This window comes from Podospora pseudopauciseta (genome assembly GCF_035222475.1).
Source record: "Podospora pseudopauciseta strain CBS 411.78 chromosome 5 map unlocalized CBS411.78m_5.2, whole genome shotgun sequence".
Classification (NCBI taxonomy): Eukaryota; Fungi; Ascomycota; class Sordariomycetes; order Sordariales; family Podosporaceae; genus Podospora; species Podospora pseudopauciseta.
This window is the reverse complement of record NW_026946666.1, coordinates 1111177-1124844: the sequence shown is the minus strand read 5'-3', so window position 1 is coordinate 1124844 and position 13668 is coordinate 1111177. Positions and strand designations below refer to the sequence as shown.

Genomic DNA, 13668 nt, shown 5'->3' with positions numbered 1-13668 from the left:
TCACACCTAGTTAAACCCCCACAACCCCCTAACCCAACTCCTCATCCTCTTGGTCGCATCCCCATCATGCTGATTCTCCCCCTCCAGCAGAATCCAATCATGCGCCTCACTCTTCATCAGCTCAACCTTGACATCCAGTTTGTTGTTCACCTTCTTGAACACATCCGCCAACTGCACGCTTTGATCCAAGAAAACCTCCTGTTCCCCTGCCGTGATGTACACCTCCGAAACAACCTTGTCCAACCCCTTGAACCACGCCTCCTGCCTCTCCCGCGGTAGATCAACAGGCATAACCCACGCCCTGTCCTCGTCTGTCAAGTTTTCGGGTAGCAAATGCCCACAGGCGGAGTCAACGGTGGTGGTAGACAGCATGTCAATCCCGTTGTTCTTTTTATAACTAGCCGTGTCGGTCCTAGTCGACACCCAAGGCGACACCAAAAACGCGCCGGCGATAGGTCGAGAAAGGGAGACGGCCACCGCGTCAGGGTGGGGGTGCAGCAGGTGGGAGAGGAGTGAGCAAGTCAGGTTTCCACCAGCGGAGTCACCACCGAAGATGATATTTTCTGGCTTGACCCCCGCTTTGAGGATATGATCCAAACCTGCCGCGGCTTGCTTTAGCTGCGTCGGATATTTACCATGAGGGACAAGGGTGTACTGCAGTATCGCCACGGCGACGTCGCCGGGGGAGGCGAGGAGGTAAGCGCGGTGACACCAGTTGATGTGGCCTGGTAACATGGGGATGGCGTAGCCCCCTCCGTGGAAGAAAAGGACGACCTTTTTGGCTTTGGTGCGGTGGCCTAGCCAGAGGAGCGAGGATTGCCCGTCGTGAAGGGATTCAATGTCGACTTTGAGCTCGGATAACACTAGGTCCTCTGGTTTGGGGGTGTCATTGGAGGTGGAGAGCCGCTTGATGGCGGCGATGGACTGCTTTCTAACCCATGATTTGTAATAGGCGACAGTGGGGGGTTTCATAAACTGGAGTTGGAGGGGGGTGAGGTGGCGGAGGCCGAATTTGTTGAAGGCGCAGAGGGTGTAGTATTTGAGGGAGGCGCCGCGGAGGAGGGCGAGGAGGTGGCAGCGGAGGTTGTTGATTAGGAGGGTTGGAGGGGCTGGGAGGGTGTTAGAGTGGGAAGAAAGGTGTTTTTTTTCTTTTTTTTTTTTAAAAAAAAAAAGGAAAGCATACCAACGACGAGAAGTTTGAAGAGAAGGGAAAGTTTCCCTAGAAAGGAGAGGGTGAGCGGTTTGGATGATGCGGGCGCCTGCAGAGGAATTATGTCAGCAACGGAAAGGGGGGTTTGTTGACATCGTGAGAAAATTTGATGGTGTTGAGGCCCACTTACCATTGTGAAAATATGATTCTACCAGAAAAGAATAGCAAAGGGTAGCGTAACAGCTGATTCTGGTGGTACAAGAAAATGAAATATGAAATCAGGTTCTGGCGGCCTCTCAACGATATTTCCCCATGGCAAGGCCTCTCTGCATTCCATCCATTCCCCATCTGGACATTCTCATGTGCTTGTTCACAGGGGTTGTCCTCGGCCCACTTTGCGGGGTTGGGTACCGCCAAGAGTGTGGGGAACATGTTTTGCTGGCAGTTGGGGAACGACCAGGGACACCCCCTGTCGTGGAGGGGTCGATAGGATGAGGGGCGCAGGAGGGGAGAGCGGAGGGGTTGTAAGGCACAGGTGAGGGTCAGCAGTAGCGGTGTGTGGTGTGTGTGACTGTGACACGGTGGACGAGTTCACCTTTTTCTTCTCCTTGACACAACTTTGTACAGTTTGAGAATTCTGCCAGCATTACTCCGTATCATTATCATTACTATTATTGGATAAAACAAACATGGCTAGCCGTAGAGAAAACAAGGGCTTCCACCTCGACAGCCTCGCCCGAGTCGTCCGGTACACTGCCCTTAACGAGTTTCTTGCCCTTCCCATTGCCGGCGCCGCCCACTTCCTCACGCTCGACTCCTCGGTCAAGTATCTGACCGCCCTCTTCACTCACGCCAACCGTCTCGGTGTCAAGCTCAACCCTCGCGACCTCAACCTTCCAAAGATCGCACGCACTGCCCTGACCCTTGGTCTTGTTGGCGCCGCTTACTCTGCCAACGAGTTCCTCACAAAATGGACCGCCAACAACTGGACGCGCAACAAGCCCGGGGAGTGGAAGACCCTCGACAAGGAGATTGTTCTCATCACTGGGGCCAGTAGCGGCATTGGCGAGCACACAGCTAAGATGCTGCTGGCCTGGCACAAGGGTGTAAAGATTGTCATCGTTGACTTTGCTCCCATGTCCTGGGAGCCATCTGCCGCCGATGCCTCTCGGGTCTTTTACTTCCAAGCCGATCTCAGCAAACCCGAGGTTGTGCGCTCTGTTTCGAAGCGCATCAAGAAGAAGGTTGGCCATCCAACTGTCCTGATCAACAACGCCGGTCTTGCCCGCGGGTTCAGCGTTTTGGAAGGATCCTACGCCGACGTCGAAGTCACCATCAAGACCAACCTTCAAGCTCCGTTCCTGCTCATCAAGGAGTTCGTCCCGCACATGGCCAAGACGAACCACGGTCATATCGTTACCATCTGCTCCATGAGCGCTGTTGTTCCCACGCCGGGCATCGTCGATTACTCTGCCACCAAGGCTGGCGTTCAAGCGTTACATGAGGGCCTGGCGCTAGAACTGAAGCATAGACACAAGGCCGACAAGGTCAGATTGACCAACATTATTCCCAACTTCATCCGTACACCATTGCTGTCAGGAGTGCCCCGTCAGTCGCAATTTGGAGCGCCATTGCTTCACGTTGAGACGGTGGCCGAGACTATTGTCAGACAGATTGAGAGCGGATATGGAGGTGTTGTGTATTTACCGGGAATCATGAGATACATCACTTGTTTGGTAAGATTCTTTTCATTCGCATATGGAGTGACACAATAGCTGACACTATCACAGAGGGCGCTTCCTGAGTGGGTGTACACATATCTCATCCGAAATGGCACAGTCAACCTCGCGGTTGGATTCCAGGGGCGACAGATCATTGACGAGAACGGAGGCTTGAGGGCCGTCAAGGTTCAGAAGGCCGAAATCGCTGAAAAGTCTGACCGATCTGAAGCACCTGAGGTGCCCGAGAAGCCCGAGAAATCCGAGGCAGCTGAGAGACCTGAGAAGGCCGAAAGACCTGAACGCCCCGAAAGAGCCGAGAGGAGCGAGGCAGGCGAGAGACCTGAGAGGGCTGAGAGGGCTGAGAGGTCTGAAAGGTCTGAGAGGGCTGAGAGGGCTGAGAGATCCGGCAGATCGAACAGAGCCGAGAGAAGAGCAAGAAACGAGAGGTCTGAAAAATCAAGCTGAGTGAGCTGATCAAGACAAAAAAAGAATAAAAAGCGAAATGAAATCAACGAAAACTGATGATAGAATTTCACTGAAGTTACTAGATATGATACAAGAATGATACCTACCACCACATTCATCACCCACTGCCGTTTGCCTCTAAAGTCCAACTGTCGCGTGCCGTCTCGGGGTTGCGGGGATCAGTGTGCCCCGTGGGCATCCTTGTCTCATCTCCAGATCTGCATTCTTGGCACACCCCAATCTCTGTCTTGGCGGCTTAATTGTTGGGGGACCGAGGCATCGGGAGGATCCCGCTAGCTTGTTTTGTTGCCCCTTTGCAGATATTGGTGCTAGCACCTGCGACGTCAAGAGTTGGATATCGTCAGATGTCTGGACTAGTGTATAGATTTTGCGGCTTATGTGCTCCAGGTTCTCACCTCGAGGCTCTCTTGACATGTTCCCACCGCCATAGCATTTCACGATGTCTTCAGACAAAGAAACCGAAGTCCCCTTCACCCAGTTCGCCTGTATCGGCACAGGCTTCTCAGGCATAGCTCTCGGGGCTACCATCCAACGATGGTACAGCATCTCGCCCTCATCCATCCAATTCTTTGACTCGCAACCGTGTGTTGGTGGGACATGGTCCATCAACCAATACCCAGGCGCAGCCTGTGACGTCCCCTCAGCTCTCTACTCCTTCAGCTTTGAGCGCAACCCAAACTGGACCAGATTCCTCCCTCCCCACGATGAACTCCGCGCCTATCTCACCAAAGTCGCCGAGAAATACAACCTCGTTCCGCGCATGAAGTTCAACACCAAAGTCACCAAAGCAGAATGGATCCCCTCCCCTACCAACCCCCGATGGCGGCTGACGATCCTCGACCTCGAAACCAACCTCACTTCCCACCACGAATGCCAGTTCTTGTTCTCCGGCTCAGGCCAATTCAACTCCCCCCGCCCCTTGGACGTCCCCGGAATCGACTCCTTCCAAGGTCCGGTAATCCACTCCGCCCGCTGGGACCACTCCGTCTCCCTCCACGACAAAAAAGTGGTAGTCTTTGGAAACGGCTGCACCGCCGCCCAAATCGTCCCCTCCATCCTCTCCTCCACCGCCCACCTCACCCAAATCGTCCGCTCCAAACACTGGATCTATCCCCCCGTCGACGCCAAAGTCTCCCCCTTTGCCAAAAAGCTTCTGGCAAGCATGCCCGGCGCCACGCTCCTCCAACGCTTCATAGTCTACCACCTCGCCGAGGCCGACTGGGCCGGCTTCACCCTCACCCCCTCGGCAGCCTCCTTCCGGTCCAGACGCAGGAAGATGGCGGAAAAGTACATGAAAACCACCGCTCCGCAGAAATACCACCCCCTCCTCGTCCCCGAGTTCGAAATCGGGTGCAAGAGACGCGTCTTTGACTCCGGCTACCTGGAATGTCTCCACTCGGAAAAGATAACCCTCACCAACGACAAGGCAGTCGAGATCTTACCTCACGGGGTGAAAATGGCTGATGGACGGGTGGTGGAGGCGGATGTGCTGGTCTTGGCTAATGGCTTTGAGACGAACACACCCACGACACTCTTGCCGGTTGTCGGTACGGGGGGCCATACCCTCCAGGAGCATTGGAGTGAGACATTTCCTGGTCCGGAGGCGTACAATTGCACTTCGTTGCATGGGTTTCCCAACTTCTTTTTGCTGTGGGGGCCGAATACGGCTACGGGGCATACTTCGGCTGTGATGGCGATTGAGAACGGGGTTAACTTCGCGTTGAGGGTTATCAAGCCTTGTTTGGAGGGGAGGGCGTCGGTTGTTGATGTGACGGAGCAGGCAGAGAGGGAGTTTGTTGAGCGGGCTCAGGAGGCGTTGGGGAAGACGGTGTTTACGAGTGAGACTTGCAATAGTTGGTATACAGCTCGAGACAGGGAGACGGGGAGGGTGTGGAATGGGATGACGTATCCGTGGAGTCAGGCAAGGTATTGGTGGGATTGTATGATGATCAAGAAGGGGGACTGGGTTTATAGTGTGAGTTTCCATGAGGTGGCTCCTTTAGGTGACAATGGCTAACATGTGAATAGGGACCCGCGACTGGCAAGTCGAGTATCGCCAAGAGGAGGAGGCCCGGATTGTGGTTCACCGCTTTCGCCGTGATGGCCTCGGGTTGGCTGCTTGCTTGGGTTGGAAAGAACCCGAATTCTCGTTTGGCGCTGGCATTGGCTGGGTCAAGGTTTGCTGCTGTTGTGCCTGTTCTGAGGACATGGGGATTGGGTGTGATCGGACGAAAGGGGCTGAACTGATCGTGCAAACCATATTATTTACGCACATAGCTGTATGTACAATATTACATATTAATCATGATCCACCGTCCGTCGGCCATGTATCGAATCACCGTTACTCATGTACATATTTTACAACCTCGAAGGCACTTTCTCAACAACCAGCTCGTCCTTGATGTCCTCACAAATACCCCTCGCAACCCAGTCAGCAAGAGCCATGGTCGTGACCATAGGGTTGACACCGCTGGCTGTAGGGAAGACACTGGCATCGGCCACATACAGCCCCTCGGTATCCCACACTCTACCACGAGGGTCAACGACACCGTCCTTTGCCTTGGCGCTCATGCGGCAGGTACCCATCTGATGAGCCGAGACAAACGGCGCAACAGGTGGCTTGTTGCCATGCTTCTTCAGTTTCCTGAGCCACTTCTTGAACGCCTTGTCCGTCTTCTTTGAGTCGCCTTGAGACCGAACAAATGGCTGGAAGCCAGGCAGACAAGGGTGGATTTCTCTCGCCCCAGTCGCATGCAGAATTTTGCAGAGCTCGAGAACACCGACAAAGTTGTGGGCGCGGTCGAAATCGGACGGCGTGTACGAGATACGAGGGTCGCCGGTATAGGGGTCTCTGTAAATGTATCCAGTGTCCCTGTCACGGATGATGGAGATGTACTGATTGATGTGGCGGTACTTGGCCGCCATCAGCTTGTAGTCGCTTCCAGAGCGCCATGTGAGGAAGGGAAGTGCCAAGCTGGGCATCATGGACATGGCCTCCAGTTTGGCGCCGTGACCCTTGCCGTCGAGGTCCTCGAAATCGCCAACCACCGTCGTGAGACTGCCGCCTGGATGTTGTTAGCTTTGATCATGCACTGAAACTGATAGGGTCCACACACCCTCCCAAGGACGAATGTCCTCATCGAAAGCACCAGCAACAAAGTTGACAGGATGCAAATACAGGTTCTTGCCAACCTGGGGGTTCTTGATCCCACTGTTCATCAGAACCACCGGACTCCACAGCGTGCCAGCGCTGACAACCACCTTCTTGGCCTTGACGACAACCTTGATCGGCTCTCCGCCTTCCTTGGGGGTCCAAACGCCCGCAACACCACAGGCCACCTTCTTGCTCTTCTTTTTCTCATCAAAAAGGACTCTTTCAGCCCTGAACCCTTCGATAAACTCTACAGCCCCCTTCTCAGCAGCCTCTGGGAACCATCCATTCACAGGTCCCATCTTCTCACCATTAGCGCATCCCAACGTGCAATAACCACAGTTGTGCGGTTGACCGCGCGTATTTTGCGGCACAATCTTGCACCTTTTACACCCCGTCTGCCTCCCACCATTCAACAGCACCTGATTTCCATGGTTCGGCGTAATCTTATCCGTAACCCCCATCTTCTCCCAAACATAATCCAAACACTCCTGGAACTCCCTCCCGTCAAAAAAAGGCATCTTGTATGTCTCGGCCCAGTCCTTCCTGACAAAATCCTGCGGCTGCAACGACGCGCTCCAGTTCACCGTCCCACCACCCCCAAAACAGCTCCCCGCCGTAACAGTAATCGACCCATCATCCGACTCAACCACCCCCCCGGCCTCAAACATAGCCGACAACCCCACCGTCTGCGACATGGGAAAATACGACGCGTCGAAATGCCCCCCCTTTTCCAAAACCAAAACCTTGACCCCTTTGCCAAACGTATTCGCCAACCTGTTCGTCACCACCCCTGACCCGCACCCCGATCCAATAATCACCACGTCCGTTTCAACCTCCGCCGTTGGCCTGATAAACTCAAACGGAAACGAAGAAGTAGCAACCCACTCCTTCGGCACAGAAGGAAACCCCGTCAGCGGCGCAAAAGTATTACTACTCCTCAAAAACCCCAGCTTGCCCAGCGTAGTCATCGACTTGAACAACCCCCTGACAGCCCAAAGCCTGCTCTCCCTCCAACCCTCCAAAACCCTGGTTCTATCCTCCAGCCCAAGTTGGGGCAGTGGCGTGCCGTACGATGTGAGGATTAAGGATCCTGGTCTGGTGGACAAGACACTCAAGAGAATCTTCAGCTCCCTCTTTTTGGACGGGGGCAGGCCGCTGAGGACGAGTTTCATGATCTTTTCAAACATGGGGTTGTCGCTGGGGCGTTCGCGGAGGTAGGACTCGATTGTCTCGGCGGTGACCTCGTGGGGGGAGACTGCTGCGCGGATTTTGGAGGCGGCGTCGGCGTATTCTTGTTGGGAGAGCCTCAGGACTGACTTGTCATCGGGGGGGTTGTTGTCGGAAGAGGCGATGGACTTTGGGGGCAGGATCGCGGGCGCGATGGTGTCCATTAGGGCCATGAAGACGGTCCATTGTGATTCGGAGAGGAAGTCGATTGAGTCGGGGAGGGGGATTTCTTTTGGTGATGATGATGATGATGATGATAATGATGATGGTGGTGGTGGTGCTGCCATGGTTGCGGTGGTGGTTTATGATTGGCGGCAGGCTTATTGAAGATGGTGAGGCGCGTTTGTCTCACTCGGGCTGCAGCCAAGTGTGTCGCGAGGAGGGTGGTGTTGTGGTATGTACAATGACAGGCGGGAACAAAATAGGGCAGTGGTGGTCGCTATAACTCCGCATACCCCAACTGTTGTGGGCTGTTCTTTGTGTCCTTGAAACACAAGTTGGGTCGGTTCTGTGCGAGGAGGAAGTTGGGGTTAGTTGGGATTTGAGGCTGTCGATCGTCTGATTTGCTCTGATGATGCCCATGCGGGGCTGCTGTTGTTGTTGGTGGAGAAGCTACCCCGACTTGGCCCCACTGATGTAGGATCGTGATTGGGCGCAAGTATCTGGGGAAAGGCTAGCGTAGGATCGTGCCAGGATGATGGTCTTTGTGTGAGGAGGAGAGATGTCGGAATTGTTCCGATGGAGGGATCGTGAAGCATGTGGTTGAGCATGTGGTTGTGCAGAACACACTAGCCTGAAGGAATTCCCTCCAGGCACGATGTTATGGTAGGTAGCTACGCCCAGAAAGCAAGCAAAAGGTGGGGTATAAGAGCAATGATTCAACAAACAAAAGGTGGAGTATAGCAGCAATGATTCAACAAACAAAACAATGGAGAATTAAAAGGAGTTCTTAGGTATGGAACTTGTTGATGTAGCAGGGTATCGAAAGGGATGTTGGCGACCAGATTTCAATCCAGTTGACAGTCTCTCATGTGAAGATATACCCCTTGCCTTAGCCCCGTGGCCAAGGACGTCCTTTTGGTATGACACCTCAGATATATCTCAAAAGATACATAACAGATCAGTCGTCGTTGAGTGCAGGCACTACTCACCAGTTCTCGTAGGGTTTGATTTGGCAGTCATGCTACGTCGAAAGAATAGCAATCTGAGTCCTATGTGATTGTCCTGCCACATGTACATAACTGAAGTAGTGTAAACATCAGGACTGGTGAGACTCAGGCAGAACAAGAGCCTGTCACACTTGCGAAGATGGACTAGGTAGTAAAAGGCGACTAAAGTTGTTGAAACATTCGTAGGTTGCTTTGCTTTGAAAGCGTTGGCATCATCTTTCAGTGTCTCATGATTAGCAATTCACCATTACTGCAGGAGGTGTTTGTTTCCCGCTCCTTTCCCGTTTGACCAAACCACAAACTGCCATCTCTCACCACCAAGAGAGTACCGGGCTGCAACCACAGTGTCAGCTACGTAATCGAGCAGGTACTCTCACAGTGTTGATCTTGCTGGCGAGAAAGTAGAAGCCTGAAAAAGCTGGAGGTTGTCCCTGCACTCGAGCGACTCACCTTCCATTTCACTGCCTGCAGCTTTACTTTTGCCCCCGCCACTTTTTACTCTTCTACTCTCTCTCTCTTGTCACCACCTCCAACTGGCAACCCACCGCTTGCCGCGTTGACTTCAGATCACAAGACACAAGCTTCTCAAAGACGGCGAAGAAACTCCTTTAGTCACGTAAGTAAAATTATTATTGTCAAGTAACGTCCGGTTTGTCGATTTGAAGCATGAGCTGACCTCAAAAAATCGTACAGAAGTCCGCACTGCTCCCACGATGTCTTTCATCAGAGAGGAGAATGGTTTCACTGAGAAGGGAACTCGAGAACTTCTCTCAACTATCAATTTCACTGCGATTCTTGGATCAGCACAAAAAGGTTGATGGTTGAATGACGGTCTAGCATGTTTGCAAAAGCCAGTATATATAGTCTCTTTTGCAATAACTCTATACTCAATTTCACAGCTGGGAGGTTGTTACTACTTCCCTTTTTATTGTTGTGCAAATACAGCGGATCGTGGCAAGGCAACTGCCAGAAAAACACTCTGTTTTCCATCACAACTGCCAACCGACATCTCACTAGAAACACGAAGGCTTTCCGCACCACCAAAATATTGCCCGAGTGGCTTTTATCAGTTCTCACAGGGCCTCGAGTGTCAGGTGAGCATCATGTCTCTCAGGCTCTTCATGGGTGATGTTCTGTCCTGGATCGAATAATAACTGTCCTCTCTCCACAGCAGTAACCATGAAGCCAACCAGCGCCATCACCAAGCGTCGCCCCGCCGCTCAGAAAGTTCTCTACCGCCGCTCGCGATTGGACTTCTCTGCACCCAGCCCCCATAGGACTCTTCCCCTCCGTCAAGACTCGATCCCTGAGCCTGGCCACATCTACGTTATATGCGACTATGACACTGACCACGCCATTTCCTTTAGTATCCGCCTCACAATCCAAATCACTGGCCTAGATTCCGGTTCGATCTGTCTCCGTACCATCCACAGGGCGATCGGACTTGTCTGTGGAGTGTGGGATAGCGATGGAGGGATCAGACTTTGGAGCTACGCCGACTCCTGTCAGACCCACGGGTCGACAGTCTGTCAATTTCTCAGGGAGAGCGCCTGCGGACGAGCTGAAGATCAAGCTTAACAAGACTGAGGGGGCCATCGAACCATTTGGTTTGACATATAACAAGATGGGCGAGGGGATCATGTGGTCTGATTCTACCTTGGAGAACAATTCAACATACAGATATGCAAAGCTGGACGGAGTCGGTGGTGAGAGGCCTGGGTTGAATAATGTTGATAGATTGGAGGAGATGGCAAAGGTAGGATATCCATCTCTTTTTCAGTACCCTGAGACAGCTAGGAAGGACATCAACCTTGCTGGGTTGGAGACTCATACGGAGCATAGCCACTTTCCTAGAGCTGTCAAATCGACGTTTGTCCGACAAAATTAGGTAGATAAAATCTAGACAGCAACAGGAGAACTGAGGCTAGGATTTCTCGAAATGGATCAAAGATTCAACAGGCTATAGTGCGTTGAAATTCTTCATCTGATCTTCTGCTCTGTGTGTGTGTGTGTGTGTGTGTGTGTCTGCTAGCCACAGATACTTACCTGGTGACCCATGGCTTCCTGCCCCCGCACCTGACACGTACAGATGCCCGAGGCATTCATTCCCAGTATGCTCCCTGAGGTTGTTTGCTGAGTCAGGCTCCAACATCGAGGAAGTTTGAGCTCCTTCTTTGCTCCTGTCGTCCAGATTTCGATTCCCACACAATCAATTTCGATTACAAATTTACATCAGCGTGTGTTCCGGCAGCAACCAGCAGTGAATACCTAGAAATTTTCACTCGAGACGTTTTCAAATCTTGCCATCATGGGTAAGCACAATACATTGCGACAAAAATGCCGACATCCACTGACGAGGCCCTAACAGAAACAATGGACATCGACCAAGTCGGGGTTTCCGGCAGCGAGCCGAATTTCCCGTCCTTTTTTATCAATAGTATCAATAGTTCGACAGCCCACGACTCTGCATCTGAAATGAGTCTGGCCGACTTGCTCATTTCCGTTCACGGTTCCACCGATATCGAAATGCCTGATTGCCCACCACCAGCACCAAAGGCACAATCTCCTAGCGATTTCCTCGGGCCAAAGGTCGTCCCGGACACGTTCCCAGCACTTGGGCAAACATACCTCCTACGTGTACCTACAACCGGCTGCATCCTCGGGCATACAAAGCGACGTTTTTTCCTGATCTCGTCGTCGCACAATCCAGAAGAGTCGCCGCACATTAGCTGGAAATGGACATTTGAGGACATCGCTGGTGACGAGACAATGATACGGCTCAAGAGCCCGTGGCTAGAAGATAATGGCACACGCTGGATCCTGCTGGACGTGAAGCTCAACCCTGATGGCAAGGTGGTGGTTTCGGTGGATTGGGAAATGAGGAGGGATCCCGTCTTGGACAAGATCAAATTCAAGGAGACGTGTCTCTCTAAAGGAGGGAAGCGGCTCGGTGACGACCAGGTTGGGCTTGTGGCAGAGGTGAAGAGAGGGTGTCTGGCGTTTGAGAAGAGAGGGGAGGCAATTGGGTGGGAGTTTATCAGGGTTTCGGGCCCTTAGCTGTAAGATAGGCCCTGTCAATGAATCGGGTGCTGTTTCTTTCGTCCGCAGAACAGAGGATTGATGTTGTCGCGTTAGGCTTTGCCGCTCTGTCACCTGTCTATCAGGTTATCCTGTGGGCGATTCATCTCCCGTGACCAACAGCCAGTTCGTGCCAACCAACCAACAAACACCACTGGCTTCGCACTGCGTAGGCTGCACTGTTGAATTATTTTTTTCTTTTCAAATCAACCGAGTACTCTACTCACTATCGCGCTTATACTTCGTCCGTTTTCCTTTTTCTTCTTCTTTTGAGATTTGTAAATATCGACAGAATGGCCGACTTGGCTGAGCTCAACCGCCACGTCGGAACAGAAGCACCTTCTGGGCCTGTTCCCAAGCCCGAACTGGGTGAACCTTTTGCTCCAGGACTGGAACCATCTGCCAAACAAGAAACTGAGGCGCACATTTTCCACCAAGGGCTTCAAGTTGATCGGCGCCAGACACTACGGAAGATCGCTCTGGGGGCCAGACCGCCAAGATCACGGCGCAACTTCCCGATGGCAGCGTCGGAGATTTTTTCCTCCAGGTTCGTGGACGGTCCTCGCTCTCATACTGGCCACCTTATTTGCTGACAGTCTTATCTTCTAGAGAGCACCCGAGCGATCCCTGGGTGCCACTGCCAAAAGAATGATCACAGCCGAAATCTCTGGATTGAACGCAATTGGCTCGGTGCCCCCCTCTTTCGTACCCGAAGCCTACGGCTGGAGTTCATTCTGGAACGAGACTACAGAATCTACGTCTTCTCACTCGCCTCCTCCCACCACATCGGACTTCAACCCACCCGCCTCGCAAGCCTTCGTCGCCCAGCTCGCTCATCTCCACAAGACATCCATCTCCCCCACAAAAGAATTTTGGCTTCCACGAACCTCCCTGCCACGGCACCAAACCCTTACGACGTCATCAAGTGGCAACCATCCTGGACGACCTTGTTCCGCGACATCCTCGGCCACACCATCTCGCTTTCTTAGCAACAGCACGAAGGGCATCACAGCCATGACGAATTCCAGCGCATTAGTCACTTAGTTCTCGGCAACATAATTCCTCGTATGTTGGAACCCTTGGAAGGGAAGATCAAGCCCTGCTTGATCCACAGTGACCTCTGGGATGAGAACAGCGCTGCTAATGAGACAACTGGGAAGCCATTTGTCTTTGATCCAACGACCTTATACGCCCACAACGAACACGAGATTGGGAACTGGAGGGCGGTGAGGCATAGGCTGAGTAGGAAGGAGTATGTGGAGCAGTATAAGCGGTGTTTTCCGCCTGATGAACCTGGTAGGCCTTTACCTTTCAACAAGTTGAGACTCAAGGGAGGTGGTGATAATGATGGGGGTAGTTGAGGAGCGTAATGATAGGAATCTGCTGTACTCGCTCCGCTTTGATCTTTCGGCTGCGGTTCTTATTCCGGGGTCAGATCCTCGAGAGATGTGAGTCGTGCTGCCTTGCTTTTTGTGTTTCTTGGCGTCAAGATCAGGGCTAATACGTTGGCTTAGTGTCATGACCAACATGAAGACACTGTGCAACAAGTATTGCCCAGAGGAGTTGGGCACGATTGTTGAGCAGGTACCTTAGGTACCTAGGGTTGCGATGGGTGACGCGCTCCCGCCTTCTGATAACTGGTCTTTTCTAAATACCACTCACCAGCACCCCTTTCCTCCCATC

At 52.6% G+C, this 13668-nt stretch overlaps 7 protein-coding genes across 7 annotated transcripts; 5 read left to right on the top strand and 2 right to left on the bottom strand.

The window, feature by feature from the left end:
• Positions 1-6: 6 nt before the first annotated feature.
• Positions 7-1535, bottom strand: QC763_513010 (uncharacterized protein; the record flags this gene model as incomplete). Its single annotated transcript, XM_062913853.1, has 3 exons — positions 1341-1535; positions 1184-1259; positions 7-1109 (listed from the first exon to the last, which is right to left on the bottom strand). Exons 1-3 carry the CDS (start codon positions 1341-1343, stop codon positions 7-9), a joined length of 1182 nt encoding a protein of 393 aa, XP_062764087.1. The 5' UTR covers positions 1344-1535.
• Positions 1536-1642: 107 nt separating this feature from the next.
• On the top strand, positions 1643-3461 carry QC763_513020 (uncharacterized protein). The gene is made up of 2 exons (XM_062913854.1): positions 1643-2886; positions 2941-3461. Exons 1-2 carry the CDS (start codon positions 1840-1842, stop codon positions 3334-3336), a joined length of 1443 nt encoding a protein of 480 aa, XP_062764086.1. The 5' UTR covers positions 1643-1839; the 3' UTR covers positions 3337-3461.
• A 335-nt stretch (positions 3462-3796) lies between these two features.
• Positions 3797-5759, top strand: QC763_0082600 (uncharacterized protein; the record flags this gene model as incomplete). Its single annotated transcript, XM_062906134.1, has 2 exons — positions 3797-5332; positions 5400-5759. The coding sequence occupies 2 exons, from the start codon at positions 3797-3799 to the stop codon at positions 5757-5759; spliced, it is 1896 nt and encodes a 631-aa protein (XP_062764085.1).
• QC763_0082590 (uncharacterized protein) lies at positions 5669-8428 on the bottom strand. Its single transcript, XM_062906133.1, has 2 exons — positions 6474-8428; positions 5669-6422 (listed from the first exon to the last, which is right to left on the bottom strand). The coding sequence occupies exons 1-2, from the start codon at positions 8023-8025 to the stop codon at positions 5716-5718; spliced, it is 2259 nt and encodes a 752-aa protein (XP_062764084.1). The 5' UTR covers positions 8026-8428; the 3' UTR covers positions 5669-5715.
• A 2581-nt stretch (positions 8429-11009) lies between these two features.
• QC763_513050 (uncharacterized protein) lies at positions 11010-11964 on the top strand (the record flags this gene model as incomplete). Its single annotated transcript, XM_062913855.1, has 2 exons — positions 11010-11219; positions 11276-11964. The coding sequence occupies exons 1-2, from the start codon at positions 11216-11218 to the stop codon at positions 11962-11964; spliced, it is 693 nt and encodes a 230-aa protein (XP_062764083.1). The 5' UTR covers positions 11010-11215.
• Positions 11965-12503: 539 nt separating this feature from the next.
• On the top strand, positions 12504-12974 carry QC763_0082570 (uncharacterized protein; the record flags this gene model as incomplete). The annotated part of the gene is made up of 2 exons (XM_062906132.1): positions 12504-12532; positions 12644-12974. The coding sequence occupies 2 exons, from the start codon at positions 12504-12506 to the stop codon at positions 12972-12974; spliced, it is 360 nt and encodes a 119-aa protein (XP_062764082.1).
• Positions 12975-13052: 78 nt separating this feature from the next.
• Positions 13053-13437, top strand: QC763_0082560 (uncharacterized protein; the record flags this gene model as incomplete). The annotated part of the gene is made up of 2 exons (XM_062906131.1): positions 13053-13281; positions 13343-13437. The coding sequence occupies 2 exons, from the start codon at positions 13053-13055 to the stop codon at positions 13435-13437; spliced, it is 324 nt and encodes a 107-aa protein (XP_062764081.1).
• Positions 13438-13668: the final 231 nt, after the last annotated feature.

Bases quoted from the DNA above. Each gene is read 5' to 3' on its own strand.
- QC763_513020 (XM_062913854.1), top strand. From the start codon at position 1,840: ATGGCTAGCCGTAGAGAAAACAAGGGCTTCCACCTCGACAGCCTCGCC. The intron at 2,887-2,940 runs GTAAGATTCTTT...ACACTATCACAG, and splicing joins TGAGATACATCACTTGTTTG to AGGGCGCTTCCTGAGTGGGT.
- QC763_0082590 (XM_062906133.1), bottom strand. From the start codon at position 8,025: ATGGCAGCACCACCACCACCATCATCATTATCATCATCATCATCATCA. The intron at 6,423-6,473 runs GTGTGTGGACCC...AACAACATCCAG, and splicing joins GGACATTCGTCCTTGGGAGG to GCGGCAGTCTCACGACGGTG.